The sequence below is a fragment of the Gossypium hirsutum genome, chromosome D10 (assembly GCF_007990345.1).
Source record: "Gossypium hirsutum isolate 1008001.06 chromosome D10, Gossypium_hirsutum_v2.1, whole genome shotgun sequence".
In the NCBI taxonomy this organism is placed as follows: domain Eukaryota; kingdom Viridiplantae; phylum Streptophyta; class Magnoliopsida; order Malvales; family Malvaceae; genus Gossypium; species Gossypium hirsutum.
Genome location: NC_053446.1, coordinates 6,603,836 through 6,618,744, shown reverse-complemented (window position 1 = coordinate 6,618,744; position 14,909 = coordinate 6,603,836). Strand labels below are relative to the sequence as shown.

At 34.3% G+C, this 14,909-nt stretch overlaps 4 protein-coding genes across 10 annotated transcripts; 2 read left to right on the top strand and 2 right to left on the bottom strand.

The window, feature by feature from the left end:
- Nucleotides 1-1,327: 1,327 nt before the first annotated feature.
- On the top strand, nucleotides 1,328-2,580 carry LOC107916336 (40S ribosomal protein S30). Its single transcript, XM_016845588.2, has 3 exons — nucleotides 1,328-1,478; nucleotides 1,569-1,706; nucleotides 2,370-2,580. The coding sequence occupies exons 1-3, from the start codon at nucleotides 1,475-1,477 to the stop codon at nucleotides 2,414-2,416; spliced, it is 189 nt and encodes a 62-aa protein (XP_016701077.1). The 5' UTR covers nucleotides 1,328-1,474; the 3' UTR covers nucleotides 2,417-2,580.
- Nucleotides 2,581-2,707: 127 nt separating this feature from the next.
- Nucleotides 2,708-6,837, top strand: LOC107916335 (glycosyltransferase BC10). Its single transcript, XM_016845587.2, has 2 exons — nucleotides 2,708-4,418; nucleotides 6,010-6,837. Exons 1-2 carry the CDS (start codon nucleotides 3,894-3,896, stop codon nucleotides 6,646-6,648), a joined length of 1,164 nt encoding a protein of 387 aa, XP_016701076.1. The 5' UTR covers nucleotides 2,708-3,893; the 3' UTR covers nucleotides 6,649-6,837.
- Nucleotides 6,838-7,596: 759 nt separating this feature from the next.
- LOC107916338 (uncharacterized) lies at nucleotides 7,597-10,429 on the bottom strand. Of its 5 annotated transcripts, XM_041102973.1 has the most exons (8): nucleotides 10,217-10,356; nucleotides 9,883-10,102; nucleotides 9,488-9,559; nucleotides 9,228-9,330; nucleotides 8,792-8,860; nucleotides 8,580-8,696; nucleotides 8,412-8,485; nucleotides 7,597-8,051 (listed from the first exon to the last, which is right to left on the bottom strand). In XM_041102973.1, the coding sequence occupies exons 3-8, from the start codon at nucleotides 9,549-9,551 to the stop codon at nucleotides 8,005-8,007; spliced, it is 474 nt and encodes a 157-aa protein (XP_040958907.1). In that variant the 5' UTR covers nucleotides 9,552-9,559; nucleotides 9,883-10,102; nucleotides 10,217-10,356; the 3' UTR covers nucleotides 7,597-8,004. The 5 variants fall into 5 exon arrangements, with proteins under 5 accessions (XP_040958907.1, XP_016701080.1, XP_016701082.1 ...); XM_016845591.2 differs by lacking the exon at nucleotides 9,883-10,102 and having other exon boundaries at nucleotides 10,217-10,429; XM_016845593.2 differs by having other exon boundaries at nucleotides 8,430-8,485; nucleotides 9,883-10,375.
- A 94-nt stretch (nucleotides 10,430-10,523) lies between these two features.
- On the bottom strand, nucleotides 10,524-13,511 carry LOC107916337 (S-adenosyl-L-methionine-dependent uroporphyrinogen III methyltransferase, chloroplastic). 3 transcript variants are annotated; one of them, XM_016845589.2, is made up of 5 exons: nucleotides 12,562-13,511; nucleotides 12,382-12,459; nucleotides 12,201-12,270; nucleotides 11,181-11,458; nucleotides 10,524-11,002 (listed from the first exon to the last, which is right to left on the bottom strand). In XM_016845589.2, exons 1-5 carry the CDS (start codon nucleotides 13,117-13,119, stop codon nucleotides 10,856-10,858), a joined length of 1,131 nt encoding a protein of 376 aa, XP_016701078.2. In that variant the 5' UTR covers nucleotides 13,120-13,511; the 3' UTR covers nucleotides 10,524-10,855. The 3 variants fall into 3 exon arrangements, with proteins under 3 accessions (XP_016701078.2, XP_040958906.1, XP_040958905.1); XM_041102972.1 differs by having other exon boundaries at nucleotides 11,181-11,431; nucleotides 12,382-12,462; nucleotides 12,562-13,489; XM_041102971.1 differs by having other exon boundaries at nucleotides 12,382-12,462; nucleotides 12,562-13,486.
- Nucleotides 13,512-14,909: the final 1,398 nt, after the last annotated feature.

Genomic DNA, 14,909 nt, shown 5'->3' with positions numbered 1-14,909 from the left:
AATCTAGTAAAAAAGATATCACACTAAAAAACAACAAGATTACTAAAATATAAGATGTAGCTTTTTTATATATTTAAAACATAATTGATTTTAATAGTTGAATGTAAAGACATGTTATGTCCTTTTTTTTCTTAATCATTGCAAGTTTTGGTATAATAAACATTATACCAAATACTTTTTCTTATTCTGATTTTGGGTTTTTTTATCTAAATAATACAAAAATAATTAATTAAAAAATATAAAAAAATAGATTAATTACGAAAATAAATATTTTTTATAGTGTTCTGAAAGTGCCGCCTGACAGTGCCGCCGCACCAAGCTTTCAAATGGGTAAATTACCTCATAAATCTTCATTATTTATTATTTTCTTTTACTCCCTTTTCAACATAAAAAATAGAGAGACATCTTATCAATTAGTCCAAAAAAAATTTCTACCAAAAAATATTTTTATAAAAAAAGTCGATTTCAACTGGAAATAAATTTTATTTATTTTTTAAAAGTTAATTATAATTTTATTATCAATTTGATTTATGGACAAGATATAAAATTATAATTATAAAAGCTTTAAAAAATCTTATTATTTTATAAATTATAATTATTATTTAAATTTATAGTTTTCAAATATAATGTGAGTGAAAGAAAACTACTATGAATACTATTAATTGTTATGTCAGACATTATTTAAACAAAAAATATTTTTTGAAAAATAAGTAAAATTTATTTCTAGTTGAAATAAACTTTTTTACAAAAATACTTGTTGGTAGAAAAAACTTTTTGAACTAATTGATAAGAGGTCTCTTTATTTTTTATGTTAAAAGGGGAATAAAAGAAAATAATAAACAAATAGGGTTTATTAAGCAATTTGCTCTTTCTAAGTGTGACGGCACCTTAAAACCGTAAAATTCCATATCAAGTCATTAAATATTTTACGTCATCACATTTGAGTCTGGTGTTGCGAATTTGTCAAGCGGCACCGTCAGAACACTATAATAAATATATATTTTCATAATTAATATGTTTTTAATATATTTTTTCGTAATTAATTATTTTTTAATATTATTTGAATAAAAAATCCTATGAAAAAGAAATTGTTTTATATAAATTTCAACAAACTCAAACTAATTATTGACTATTTTTAGGATAAATTGATTTAAAAATTGGAATTAATATGACATTATTTTATAATAAAAAATTCCCATCATTTCAATTAAATTAGTAGCAGAAAGAAAATATGAAAAGTTTGAAAAATGAAATGATATATTAAACGATTTTGGACTATAAAAAGGCCAACCCAATTTTTGTTTTGAGCTGCGGGCTTCTATTTAATGGCCCAAACCAATTTCTAAAACGGTTCAGATTTGTTCTCTTATAAATACCAGATAAAGAAACCCTAACCCTAAATTCCTCTAGAAGTCGCCATCCTCTCTTACCACCTGTAATCAGAGTCCAGTAAGAGAAGCGACGACAATCACAAATGGGTAAACCCTCAGCTTCCGATATAATTTTATTGCCAATTCTTATATTTAATTTAATTTGATTTTTTATCTATGAGTGTGATTGGCGTACAGGTAAGGTTCACGGATCGTTGGCACGTGCCGGGAAAGTGAGAGGGCAAACTCCAAAGGTAGCCAAGCAAGACAAGAAGAAGAAGCCCAGAGGTCGTGCCTATAAGCGGATGCAATACAATCGCCGTTTCGTCACTGCCGGTTAGCTCATCTCTTTTCCTTGTTTATCTTTTGTTCTTTATATATATTACGAGTATTGCTCAAGTAAAATGAAAAAGTAGTAATCAGTTATCCCATTCCTTTTTTAAAAAAATTGGTTATGTGAAAGAAAGTGAATTATGTTTACAGTTATAGTCTGCGGTCATTTTAGTGATGAAATTATGTTGTTAATTGGTTTTGGATTTTGTTTCACAATTGAATTTAAGCCAAATATAACGTGACCACGGATTTATCAGTATCTTACTTTATCTGCAACATATATGTAGTTGATAATCGTTTTGTTCGGCATATTCAGAAAGTCCGGTTCAATGAGTACTTTACATTGTAGCTCTAATTACAGTGAATCATTTTAATGACGAATTTGCTGTTTTCTTGGACCAACTGTTACTGTCAGTTCTTGTCTGCTCACCCTATTTAGTTCCTTCTCCTTGGGTTAGATTAAGTTAGGTGAATTTGGTGCCTTGACCATGTTACTTTTTACTAGGAGTTATCAGTTTTATTTGCTTATGGTCTTTTATTTATTTATTTATCTTCTTAAATTCTTTTGAGAATTGATTTGTTGAAGAAGGTTTATTCTTGTGTTTCATCCTGAAATTTTGCACATTGAGCATGTAATGGACTGTTTTATTGGTTTGGTGTTTGCAGTTGTTGGCTTTGGGAAGAAGCGCGGACCCAACTCGTCAGAGAAGTGAGGCCGGACATGTAGGAGTCTTACATTATATTGATAATTTTCTAGCTTCATTAGCATTACATTGTTATGATTTAGTTTGGAGTCTTTCTTTGCTTTAAGAAAACTATAACATCGGTATCTGTTGTTTTGAAATATTTACTAAGGCCCTCCATTTCTGATCCTTTACATTCTTTTTCCTATTTTCTTTCCTGCACTATCATTAGATGATTTATTTACCTCTAATAAGGAATATGGAAAAGATGTGGCTATATCAGTCTCCTGTTTGATGGAGAAAATTAAACAATAAGTATAGATGGCCATTTTTACCCCTAAGCTTGAACTCAAGCTGAGTTGAATTTGCGTATTCTTATGTTTGACTCATGTTGATTGTGAGCTTGTATTACTTGAATCATAAACTTTTAGCCCTAAATCATCTTATTTGGAATGAATCTCAAAAGTGGTGGTAGTGATTTGGGCATACTGGGCCTCTCCTAGTTTGGGCTCTATAGGCGTTTGACTTTCAAGCAGCATGCTCTATTGTCGTGAGCCATGTGGGGGAAATTTCTCGTATCCGAATCATTCCCCATCTTTAAAAAGTAGAAAATTACTTGTCCATCAATCATTTTCAATAATTCACAATTTGACATCTCCTCATCTCTTATTTGCAACATTGTGGTGTTGGTCCAATGAGTAGTAATCCCTTTGCTTACTTTATAATCACTTTTTGTTTTTTTCTTTTAGATTCTTTTTAACGTTCTTAAAACTGAAGGAAATTCCAGCGGTTAATCAAGAATTGTATTCCATCTGAAAAGTTGATCCCCCATTGTTGAAAACTGACGACAGTTCTACCATCACCAGTAGCCATGGTTGCACAGTTCTAAACGCAAAGCAACGGATAAATATACCTGTTACCATATTCTAGGTTTCTCCATTTTTTTTTTACTTAAAACAGTTTCAACTTAGGTAAAAAATAAAGTTAACACCAACAAAGAGAAAATAAAAAAAATAAAGAACATTCCATGTACACACAAAAGCCATTAAAGAAAAGTCCCCTAAATCTGTGTCCTATTACCAAAAAAAGACAGTAACCCAAAGCTAGCGGCATTCAAGAAATCGATCCATCTCGTTTCCTATTAAATTCAACCTTGGTAAAAACACACACAAACATCCCCAACGTTTCGTAACAACACAACTTTGTTCCCTTCTTTTCTGTCTTTAAATCTCTTCAGCATTGTTTTCATATGTTGTGTTTTATTAATTTCTCCGATATCACGGGAATAAAGCTCCTTGATTCTTCCAAATCTTTTTGTCGCTGTTCCTATACTTATTTCCCTTCTAGTTTGTCAAAAGCTCATCTATTCTGGGTCACTGCTTGTTTATACCACTAATCTTTCTGTATTAAGACAGTGTTTCAAAGTCTTGGTTTTATCACCTGCGTGGGAGAATTTTGGATCCTACAAGGGTCCTTCTTGGTTTGGTTCTAATTGAGGGATTAAGTTATGATGCAGCCAAGGGTAGTGGCTATGGAGGAAGGTAAAGAACTCATTTCTGCAAACAAAACGAACCTCTTCAGGGCTTTGCCTTCCAGACTCCTTGTGTTTTGTTTGTTGTTTCTGGGTGTGGGCGTCGGATTATCGATCATCAGTATGTATTCAGTGCGATTTTCTATGGTCCAGCAGCTAGCAACTAAAGCAACATCCGCTGTTCAGCCTTTGTTTCAAGATGATGGTACTACCATAGACAATTTTATTAGGCCTCCTTCAAACTTGATGCATAATATGAATGATACAGAATTACTGTGGAGAGCTTCATTTGTTCCTCAAATCAAGGATTATCCCTTTAAGAGAGTCCCCAAGATTGCCTTCATGTTCTTGACCAAGGGTCCATTGCCACTGGCTCCTCTTTGGGATCGATTCTTCAAAGGGCATGAAGAACTTTACTCGATATATGTCCATGCCCTTCCATCTTACACTGCTGGGTATCCGCCATCATCTCCCTTCTATGGGAGACAAATCCCAAGCCAGGTATCAACTAATCTTTCATATTTTTTCACATTTGTTGTATGGAGACGTTTTAACAGAAATTTCTTGAGCTCCTTTTTGTTGAATTTTTGTGATGGTTACTTGGTCCACTTTTCTATTAATTTGTTGTTCTCCTTTATCTACGTTTTTCTATGTTAGTTTACCAAAGAGTTGTGTTATTTATGAATTAATTTCTATTGCAGATTTCTAATTTATTATTGAGTCATGTAAATTTATTTGCAATAAGAGATGGTAGAATCCAGAATACCCCTTTTTAGTGATTAGATGGTGGTAGTAATATTAACTGCTGAAGTGAAATGTCAATTTTAGACTGTAGTACCAAAATTTAGGGGTTAATTCAAATATGAATGGATGTGTTCGACATGGATATACTCAAGTTTTTCCCTTTTATATATTTAGAGGGTAATACTCTTGTATCCATGGTCAAATATGTGTTACATGTTATGACATGATTGATACTATGAAAAAGAAAATAAGCCCGTAGCATTAAGTTGAATGTTGCTCAAACTCTTCATTTTCTTTGACGTACCTGTGTTTAACACTCATGTATGAGACATTTTTGGACATGGCATGAGGATATATCCTCCGAGGACTCCAACTTACATGAAAAAGACTTAGAAAAATTAAACATATCCATGTCAAACACATACCAATATCCAACACCTAGATATAGCTTTGGGTCGTTTCTTGTATGAGAATCTTTGCATTGGTGCATAACTGAAGCTTTTCGCTGCAACATCTATCTACCATTTCTTCCTCATTGTGCCTGATGCTTATTAATCATCTCCCTACTCCTATATTATTTTGATTCTTCATTTTTTCTAAAGTTTCCATGTTCGACATCTAAGTGGATATGGATTTGGGGATACGATCTTCCAAAGACCCTCCAAAGCATAGAAATCTTGAAATTTTTGAACATATCGGTAGTGAATACTATCTATATCTGACAGTTCCACCCAAGTATGAGTAACATAGCCCTACTCTACTTTTTCTGTTTCTTTTTTTTTTTTTTTCCTTTCCAATCATAGTAATTAGATATGTGTTTGAGAATCAGGGTTAGTTATAAATATGCACTAGCAATATTTTGGATGAATACATCTTGTAAGGTCTAAAAAACTTGTGCCTCGATTTCTGGGTGATTGGTGAGAGCAATCTTTGCCTCTTGGAGGAAGTCTTGGCCATTGCAATCCACCTAGGATGTCAATGCATGAAACTTCAAAAATTTTTACGCATATCCGTGCTAAATACATACTCGTATCTCACACTTATACTCAAGTTCAAGTAACATACTGATTAACACAACTGGTTGTACCTTCCTTTTAAAATGATTGTATTTTAAGCTTTGTACTATCAGTCCATCACTTGTTGCCTACATTCTTGCATGTTTACCCTTTTTTGTGCTTTGAGTTGTAAATCTTTTTGTACTTTTTATTTTGAAAAACTTGTTTGTACAAAACCTTGATCAGCATTGCGTTGCATTTTCAAACACTAGCATATGAAAAATGAAAACATATTTTAATGAAGGAAGTTCTTAGAGACAACATTATACGTTGTTCTGTACAAATCTTTGCAGATGGTGGAATGGGGAAGGATGAGTATGTGCGAGGCAGAGAGAAGGCTCCTTGCCAATGCATTGCTCGACATCTCCAATGAATGGTTTATTCTCTTATCTGAGTCCTGCATTCCTCTGCACAACTTCAGCATAATCTATCGTTACATATCGAGATCAAGGCACAGTTTTATGGGTTCATTCGATGAACCTGGACCTTACGGGAGAGGGCGCTACAACCCACACATGCAACCAGAGGTCACGCTGAGCCAATGGCGTAAAGGGTCTCAATGGTTTGAAGTTAACAGAAAGCTTGCAATCGATATAATTGTGGACACCACTTATTATCCCAAGTTCAAAAAGTTCTGCCGTCCGGCTTGTTATGTCGACGAGCACTATTTCCCAACAATGCTGACCATCCAGTCGCCTCATCTATTGGCGAACCGGACTCTTACTTGGACTGACTGGTCAAGGGGTGGAGCTCATCCGGCCACATTCGGGAAAGCTGACATAACAGAAGGTTTCTTTAAGAAAATTTTTGAAGGTCAAGTCTGTCTATATAATGGCCAGCCATCAACTGTTTGCTATCTTTTCGCAAGGAAGTTTGCTCCAAGTGCTTTGGATCCTTTATTAGGGTTGGCATCCAAAGTTTTCAGGTATTGATTAGAGATTATGTAAACTATGCAAATGAGTTATAGTTAAAAGCTAACCCTGTCTCTGTTAGTGAGGATTAAATTCAAAGGGTTACAAAAGTAGAGATTTGAGACCCATAAATATCTTTTTTGTTAACGTTTATTGTTTTACTAATTATATGGGTAATAAAAACATATAAATACGTTTGGTTCGCTGTAATGGAATAGAAGCGTAATGGAATAGAGACGTAATGGAATAGAGGTGTAATAGCAATTCAATTGTTTAGTTGAATGTAATGGAATAGAGGCGTAATAGTATTCTTGTGTTTGGTTGAATGGAATAGAGGCGTAATAGCAGAAGGAAAAAAACTAAAATGACTAGAATACCCTTAGTAGAATTTTTTTAGGTAGATGATTTATTGTTATTGTTATTAAATTTTAATAAGATTATTAATATAAATAATAAATAATTTAATAATAATTTAAAATAATTATTATTAAATATAATTTAATAAAAAATATATAATTTAATAAAATTCTTAATATAATTATTCTTATATTAATTTACTAAAATCATAATATATAATAATATAAAAAATATTTAATCTCATTTATTATTTTTAAACCGCAATACAATGTGCTAAAACATCATTAGTGAATCAAATAATTTAATTATTCTACAAAAAAATAGAAGTAATAAATAACTTGAAAATTATATTTTGCATAAATATAATACTCAAATATTAACAAACATAAAATTAAATTTCAGGAATAATTTTAAAATTTACCCCAAAGATTTAGTGTACTTCTTAACCTGAACTTGACAATTAAGTTTATTTTAGTACTTGTGTATTTTTTGTCCACTTTAATAATTGAACTTGACAATTAGATATATTTTAATCTTTGAACTTGAAATATATAAAATTTTATTGACATAACTCTTTAATAATTGAACTTGACAATTAGATATATTTTAATCTTTAAACTTGAAATGTATAAAATTTTATTGAGATAAAACTTTAAGATTGTCTCACATCATTAAATTTGGACGGAATATAAATTCATAATCAAAATATACCTACTTGTAAAGTTAGATGCTAAAGTAGACCCCAACAACATATAAGTATCAAAACGAAACTAGCTCACAAAGCGAAACTTATTATGAAAGAAGATAAACAAATTGTGCTACTTGAAGGGAACAACACTGGCACTGGAAAAACATTCCGTGGTTGAAGACATAAAATCTCTTAAGCACTGCGTCCAGGTTATGAGCTACTCACAGCAACACAGATCGCTGGGAAATAGTGTGCCAAATTACCTTTTGTATCTCTTCTTGGAACCACATGGACAGGGAGCATTACGGCTCATTTCTCCACTCTGTACCATATTAAACTTGGCAAGATCCAATGGTGTTGAACCCATTAGCTTTTGCACCTGCAAAAGATAAAAAAATAAAACGAATGACATTTCCAATGGAGAAAGAGAGAGATGCATAAACTAATACTTGTCATTGATGTTTTAAACTGTGGGAGGGGCATATCCATGCAATCCACCATTATAAACAAAATTTTCTTGATATTTATATGATTTAATTGTTCATCACTCATCCTCCTTCATTGGGTGACTAGCAAGCAAAGCCAACAGGTTAAAATCTACCATCAAAAGGAACAAGGTTATATATATATATACCAGCATGTACGTATAGCAAGAGGCAGAAAAATATATACAAATCCATATAAGTTCACCCAAAACTTTAAAAAGCACATAATACATAGAAGCTAAGTATCAAAGTACCTAAAATCTGTATCTCACCAAGGCATCCACTAAATGATGGAAGCAAAGCTATCTCTGCTGCTTCATCTAGGCAACTGTCTTTCCATTTAATAAAAAAGGATAGATCATAACAGAATCCAAGAAGAGGCCTAAATAATAAGAATTAGCATGTTAATTGGAACAACATACTTCTGCACATGAGTTTCCCAGTAAATCTGCTGCCAATCAACTGGTTTGACACACTCCGCAAGATCAGGCCAACGAAACTTAAACAATGCCTTCCACGCTGTATCGAAATTCCCATATCTGTAAGAAACTAGCACTAAACAATCACCTCACATTCTAGTCTTACTTTCTACGCAAAACAAAAGGGGGATCTAGAGACATCGAATATAACACACCTTCCACATTTTCTCCCCATTTTTAAGTCATCACTAGAAGGACCATAGTCATCATAGTTCTTAAATGGCCTGCTCAATGAAAGTTAATATCTTTCAAGAATATTCAAGTAGCCCGCATATAGCAGCAACTCAGCAAAAGTTAAAAAAGCTATGTCAAGAGGGAAAAAGATTATTGCTACCTTAAGAAAAATCTTTCATAGTCATGCTCATCTGTTAGAAGATTTGTGCATTAGAAAATCTAGTAAAACATTTCTCTGCCTATTTGAAAATTTCCCCTTCCTAAGTAAACAATTATCACATTTTGCTCACCCATGACCATTTCAAGCTTCAGTAGGAGCAATCGATATCCAGAATTATTCAGCTATAACAGTTATAAATTTGAAAAACAACTTGAAAACATGCATAAAACTTATAAGGAGCAGAAAATTTAACTAACATTTCACTTTGCAGCTTCTGCAAGGCCAGAGGAGGTAGACATTCTACTAATGAATTAAACAACTCCAGAGGAAGTTCATAGACATGCGGCAAAAGATCATCCCCTGCAACCAACCCAACCAATGATTAAATTTGACCACTATGAACTGAAAATATCAGTTAAAAGGGGGAAATGCATCTCTCAGCAACTAGGCATTTTTAGTATAATGCAAACAGTATGCACTACAAGCATTAAAAAGGAAAGACATAAGGGAAATGTACCGTGAATGAGTTCTCTTTTAAGTGCGTCAATGCTCAGAGACACCAAAGAGGGAACATTCACCATTCTCCACTCTTATACATGAAAAAACAAACAAACAAAATCACACAAGGAAAATAAAATAAAAAACAAAACAAATGCCCCAAGTCCGAAAGTTGAGTTGCTTTAACACGCAAAAACTGAAGGATTAGATTTAATTGGTTTAGACCATAGTTGAACTAAGTTCAGTGTTCTATAAGGTGACTTTTGGTTTAAGTAATATTTTCGAATTCAATAGGCTGACCTTACTGCCAGTTCATCATTGACGATATTTTAAGGAAAGAAAAGAACTACTGATGAAGCTTCAAGGACCCAACGAATGAAGTGAAAGAAAAAAGCGATATGGCTTAGCAGTTACCAGAAAGTTTGGGATCGATCGGTGAATAGTTGACGTTTGAAGAGTTGGCACTTCTGGTTCTGGTTCAGGTTCAGACGAAATCGAGTGAAAGAGAAATGCTTTGCTACTTTTTCATAACATTCAGAAATTGAGCTCTGTACGAATCAACTAACCCGATTTGTCGATAAAACGAATCGATAGGGCTTTCTTCTTGTATGTTTTTGAGTTGATGATCATTGGGCTAAACAGGGAGGAACAGAAGACGGAAAGGGGAAGCCGAGAGGTAAAACAGGGAGGGAGCAAATCGGGCGAAACGCCAAATGAACGTGAAAGGGGAGGCGTGGAGGTCACTCACCTGGCAGCTTCTGTTTGATGTTGGAAGGGAGAGTTCTGGAGGTGGATTTCGGCTTGGAAGATGAGGGCAAAACAGGGCATAGAAATTTCAAAAATGCTAAACGGAAGCTATTCTGAACTTTGGGCAGGGAATAGAAATCGGGAAGGAATGAGGAATACGCACCTAATGGATTAAGTGGGCAAACCAAACGCTGGAATAAGTGGGCCCACCGATTCTGCGCGTAATGCTATACGAACCAAACAGAGTGTCAAATTTATGGTAAATCAATGAACTCACATAATAAATTACACTTTAAAATAAACTAGTATTGGAAAAGTATCCAACAATATTTTATTTGTCAAATTAAGAGTAAAAAAAGCATCAATGTTACAAGTGTGAGGCAGTAAAGCAATTGGCTCTGTCCCATCAAATAAATGTAAAAGAAGAAAATTACAACTGGTCACAAAAGAAATGACAAACAAAATTCGCAATGAAATTTGGTGGCTGCTGCTGCGTCTTGTTGACATTAACAAGTCCAAGGAGGACCAAAATGCTGCTTTTGCCTACACCCAGCCTTGAAATTGACCTCTCACTTGTTATTAAAATCCCAAATCCATATTTGTAACCTTTTAAGCTGCTGTCTCATAGATGTCCTTTTAGTTAAACTTCAACCAGACGGGATGCTTCTGTCAAAGACTGCGGCCAAAATGGTGAAAGGGCAACAACCTTCCCTATTATGATTAGGGTTGGTGATACTAACTCCGCCGTTTTGATTTTATCGGCAAGATCCTTAAGTTCTGCAAAGACCTGTATCATTATTAAAAGAAAAAAAACGTACTTAGTTGGCATAATGGAAACGAGATTTATGGTTTCAGTGAACTGCCTCCTAATGCATTAATGCATGTTGTGTTTGACATTGCAAATCCTACATAAAAATGGAACCACTAGACGTCCTTGGTGTTGTAATGCATGACATTGTACTTACCATGCGCTGTTGAGGTGTGGTTCCTCGCTCAACCGCAGTGGCTGGTGTATCTGGTGGTAGGCCATGATGTATCAATTTTTGTGCAAGAGAAGGGAGGGTGGATAAGCCCATGTAAACCACTAAAGTTGAATCAGGGTCAGCAGCATTCTCTGCAACAAAAAGAGGATCGGTTCCCCCTTTTCTTGAGTGACCTGTGAGAAACCTAACGCTATTTGCAATGCCTCTATGAGTCAAAGGAATACCCAACTCTGCTGATATTCCAGAAGCAGCAGTAATACCTGCAAGGCAATAAGTATATTAGAGTTCAAAGGCATTTCTCATACAATCAGTTCTATATTACTATGCTTTTCGATTCTTCAACATCAAACATCTTTCCTAAACCAGAACTCAACAGTCTGCACAGGGCCAACAAGATTGAAGACATCTTAAAATTTTAGTTCTTTTGGTTATTGTCTCAAATGCATGAACCCGTATGCTAGCAGCTCAAAGAGATGCAATAACCTATGAGAAAAATGCTCCCTTTCTCCATCCAAAAATATTTCCTATCATTTGAAACTATCTCCAGACAAGCTTAACTAAGAATAATATGAATGCAGCTAATGCAGCACATCTGATCAACACACGTTAAACACCTCAGCTTTCCCCTCTATCTATGCATTGTTGTTTCGACAAACCAAAATACACTTAACCCCTTCTAGAAAATCAAGGATTCCCATTGAGAAAACTTTGAAAAGCTAATCAAGCCGGAAAGATAAAAGAATCGGTTGAAAAGTAATAAGTTGAGGCAAGTCCACATCATGTAAAATCAGTAGACAATGACAGCCTTTTTTTCAAATTCAGGAATCAGGACATGAAATCAGAAGAAAAAATGTTGGTCAAAATGGTGTAGTTCAATATTTTACACTCAGCCAGGGATGATTTAACCATTAGCATCATCAAATGTTTTTCCTCAAAAACAAGGAACTTAATCTATCATAAATTGCTAATGCAAATTTAGAGGATTATTGTAGAGTATCATACCAGGGATAACCTTGACCTGAATCCCCTGCTGTTGCAAAAAGTCCATTTCTTCTCCACCCCTTCCAAATACCTAACGATCACAACATTTGTTCCATGAAAAAGCCCCAGAAGGAACCAGACATAATAACGCATTTCTACAAATTTATGGGGAAAAATGCTGGTAATTGTTTGAATGACTCACCAGTGGATCCCCTCCTTTAAGTCTAACAACAGTAGCTCCAGCTTCAGCAAAACTCAGAAGCAACTCATGGATTTCTTCCTGCTAAACAGCACAAAAAATCAATGAACTGGCCAATTGCATTAAAAAGAAAACCTGACGAATCTAATTGACATAAATCACCCAGAAATTGAATAACTTCACCTGAGTTCGACTATGATAGCCAGCAGTTTTGCCGACATAGAGAAGCCTGGCATCGGGGCCAACCAAGTCCAATACAGCATTAGAAACCAACCTATCGTACAACAAAAGATCAGCTTTTTGTATGACTTTGACAGCTTTTAACGTCAAGAGATCGGGATCTCCAGGTCCCGTCCCCACCAAGAAAACATCCCCCAGTCCATTTTTGGGTACTTGGCCGCCACAGCTTTCTCTCTTATGTTTCAAAACTTGGAGCAACTTCCTGAGCTCCGGCAGCTGCAAAGTGATGTCATTTAACCTTATGGAGTCGCTATCAGCCGGGACGGAGCAAGACGCGGCTTCATCACCGCAGCTGAGAGACGGCCGCTGCTGGTTATTGTTGTTGTAGACCCACTGGTCCCTTTGGTACCTCTGCAACGAGTGCTTCTCCGTGAATGGTGAAGATGAAACGCTGGAATTGCACCGTAAACAACAAATGGGTTGCAAATGCGAAGAGTCAAATTTCTTTAAATTGAGAGCAGAGAACGAAAGGTCATAGTGATGGGTATAGGGAAGCGCCATTTTCGTTTACAGGGTGTTTGTAAAAATGCCAGAACAGAGACTCAAAACCGGCAGACACAAAAAGAGGGATGTAGCTGTCTTTAATCAGCCTACAATGTTCAGAACTTGTTCAAACAGTCTTAATATATATATATATATAGAGAGAGAGAGAGAGAGAGAGAGAGATGGAAAGTTTGGGTTGGATTAGGAGTTTGCTGCGAAAGAAGGACTGTTTTGATCATTGAAAAGATGAGAAGACAGTGGCAGGCACAATGGTGACGATGGAAATGAGCTTTTGGAGGCAGCAAGAGAGACTTATTTTGTCACTCTTTGCCCCTTCGAGTGGCGCAAAGGTTTTTGGTTTTTTTCTTTTTCAACTTTTATTTTTTTATTCAAACAATTGCAGATCACCCAAAATAAAAGCAAAGCAATCGAAGAATGAATATTATTCGGTTAAAGCTCACTACAAGTCCCTGTACCACATCAAAAATTCATTTTAGTCCCCCTACCATTAGAAAGAAAATTTTAGTCCCTGTACATTTGAAAACTGACATTTTAGTCCCTACACGTTAACTTTGCCATTAGTGGAATGACATTGAGGGATTAAAATATTAGCTTTTCAAATGTACAGGGATTAAAATGTTCCTTTTGATAATATAAGGACTAAAATAAACTTTATAATATAGTACAGGGACTTGTAGTAAACTTTAACCAATATTATTCCTACCATTTTTTATACATCTCTTGGTCCCTGTCAATATTAAAATTAAACAACAAATCGGTCCTCTCGACAAAAATACTAATTTAGTTATACATTCCCAAATTAAGCAAATAAAGAAAAGGGTAAACTACATCTATGGTCACTTTTGTTTACCTTAGGTTACATTTTAGTCATTCATGTTTGAAATGTTACGTTTTAGTCACTTACGTTATCGTGTTGTAACATTTTAGTCACTGAGTCGTTAATCGCCGTTACACGGTGTAACAGTAAGCTGACGTGGCACGTTAAATAATCATTTCAAACCAAAAATTTAAGTTAAATTATACAATTGATTCCCATATTTTTTTCGTTTTGAGCAATTTATTTTTTTATGTTCTTTAAACTTTTCTCTCTTTTATTTATTTATTTTCCATTCTCTTCTGTTTCTCCCTCTATTTTCCTACCTTCTCCATTTCTTTTAACATATCAGGAAGTCGAATTGGCTATGAAAAATGAAGCAAAAAGTCAAAAGTCATCATTGCCTATAACCAAAACCCATAAACCCATACCATACTTCTTTCTTCACTGCCAATTCGACTTCCTGATACGTTAAAAGAAATGGAGAAGGTAGAAAAATAGAGGGAGAAGCATAAGAGAATTAAAAAGAAAAATGAAAAGTTAAAAGAACGTAAAAGAAAAAAAATTAAATTGTTCAAAGCAAAAAAAATATGGGGACCAATTGTAAAATTTTTGTTTGAAATGATGATTTAACGTGCTACGTCAGCTTACTGTTATACCGGTAACGACAATTAACGACTCCGTGACTAAAATATTACAACGCGATAACGTAAGTGACTAAAACATAACATTTCAAACATAAGTGACTAAAATGTAACCTGAGGTAAACAAAAGTGACCATGAGTGTTGTTTACCCTAAAGAAAATTATTTTTCTAAGTAGAAAATTAATGTTAATATTTATAGCTTCCGTTAATACATGTTACATCTCCAATTTATAGCTAATAAAAATCGTAAAAAAATTATAATGAGTTCAATAATTTTCCAAAATTTCATAAAAATGATATATTTTAAATTTGAAAAAAAAATAAAAAT

Excerpts from the sequence above, each read along its gene's own strand:
- LOC107916335 (XM_016845587.2), top strand. The coding sequence starts at position 3,894 with ATGATGCAGCCAAGGGTAGTGGCTATGGAGGAAGGTAAAGAACTCATT. Across the intron at positions 4,419-6,009 it reads GGAGACAAATCCCAAGCCAG|ATGGTGGAATGGGGAAGGAT; the intron begins GTATCAACTAAT and ends AAATCTTTGCAG.
- LOC107916337 (XM_041102971.1), bottom strand. The coding sequence starts at position 13,119 with ATGGCGCTTCCCTATACCCATCACTATGACCTTTCGTTCTCTGCTCTC. Across the intron at positions 12,271-12,381 it reads TTAAAGGAGGGGATCCACTG|GTATTTGGAAGGGGTGGAGA; the intron begins GTGAGTCATTCA and ends TGTGATCGTTAG. Across the intron at positions 11,459-12,200 it reads TCAGGTCAAGGTTATCCCTG|GTATTACTGCTGCTTCTGGA; the intron begins GTATGATACTCT and ends ATTGCCTTGCAG.
- LOC107916336 (XM_016845588.2), top strand. Across the intron at positions 1,707-2,369 it reads TCGCCGTTTCGTCACTGCCG|TTGTTGGCTTTGGGAAGAAG; the intron begins GTTAGCTCATCT and ends TGGTGTTTGCAG.
- LOC107916338 (XM_016845591.2), bottom strand. The coding sequence starts at position 9,551 with ATGGTGAATGTTCCCTCTTTGGTGTCTCTGAGCATTGACGCACTTAAA. Across the intron at positions 8,861-9,227 it reads CAGAAGCTGCAAAGTGAAAT|GCCATTTAAGAACTATGATG; the intron begins GTTAGTTAAATT and ends TTCATTGAGCAG. Across the intron at positions 8,697-8,791 it reads ATGGGGAGAAAATGTGGAAG|ATATGGGAATTTCGATACAG; the intron begins GTGTGTTATATT and ends AGTTTCTTACAG.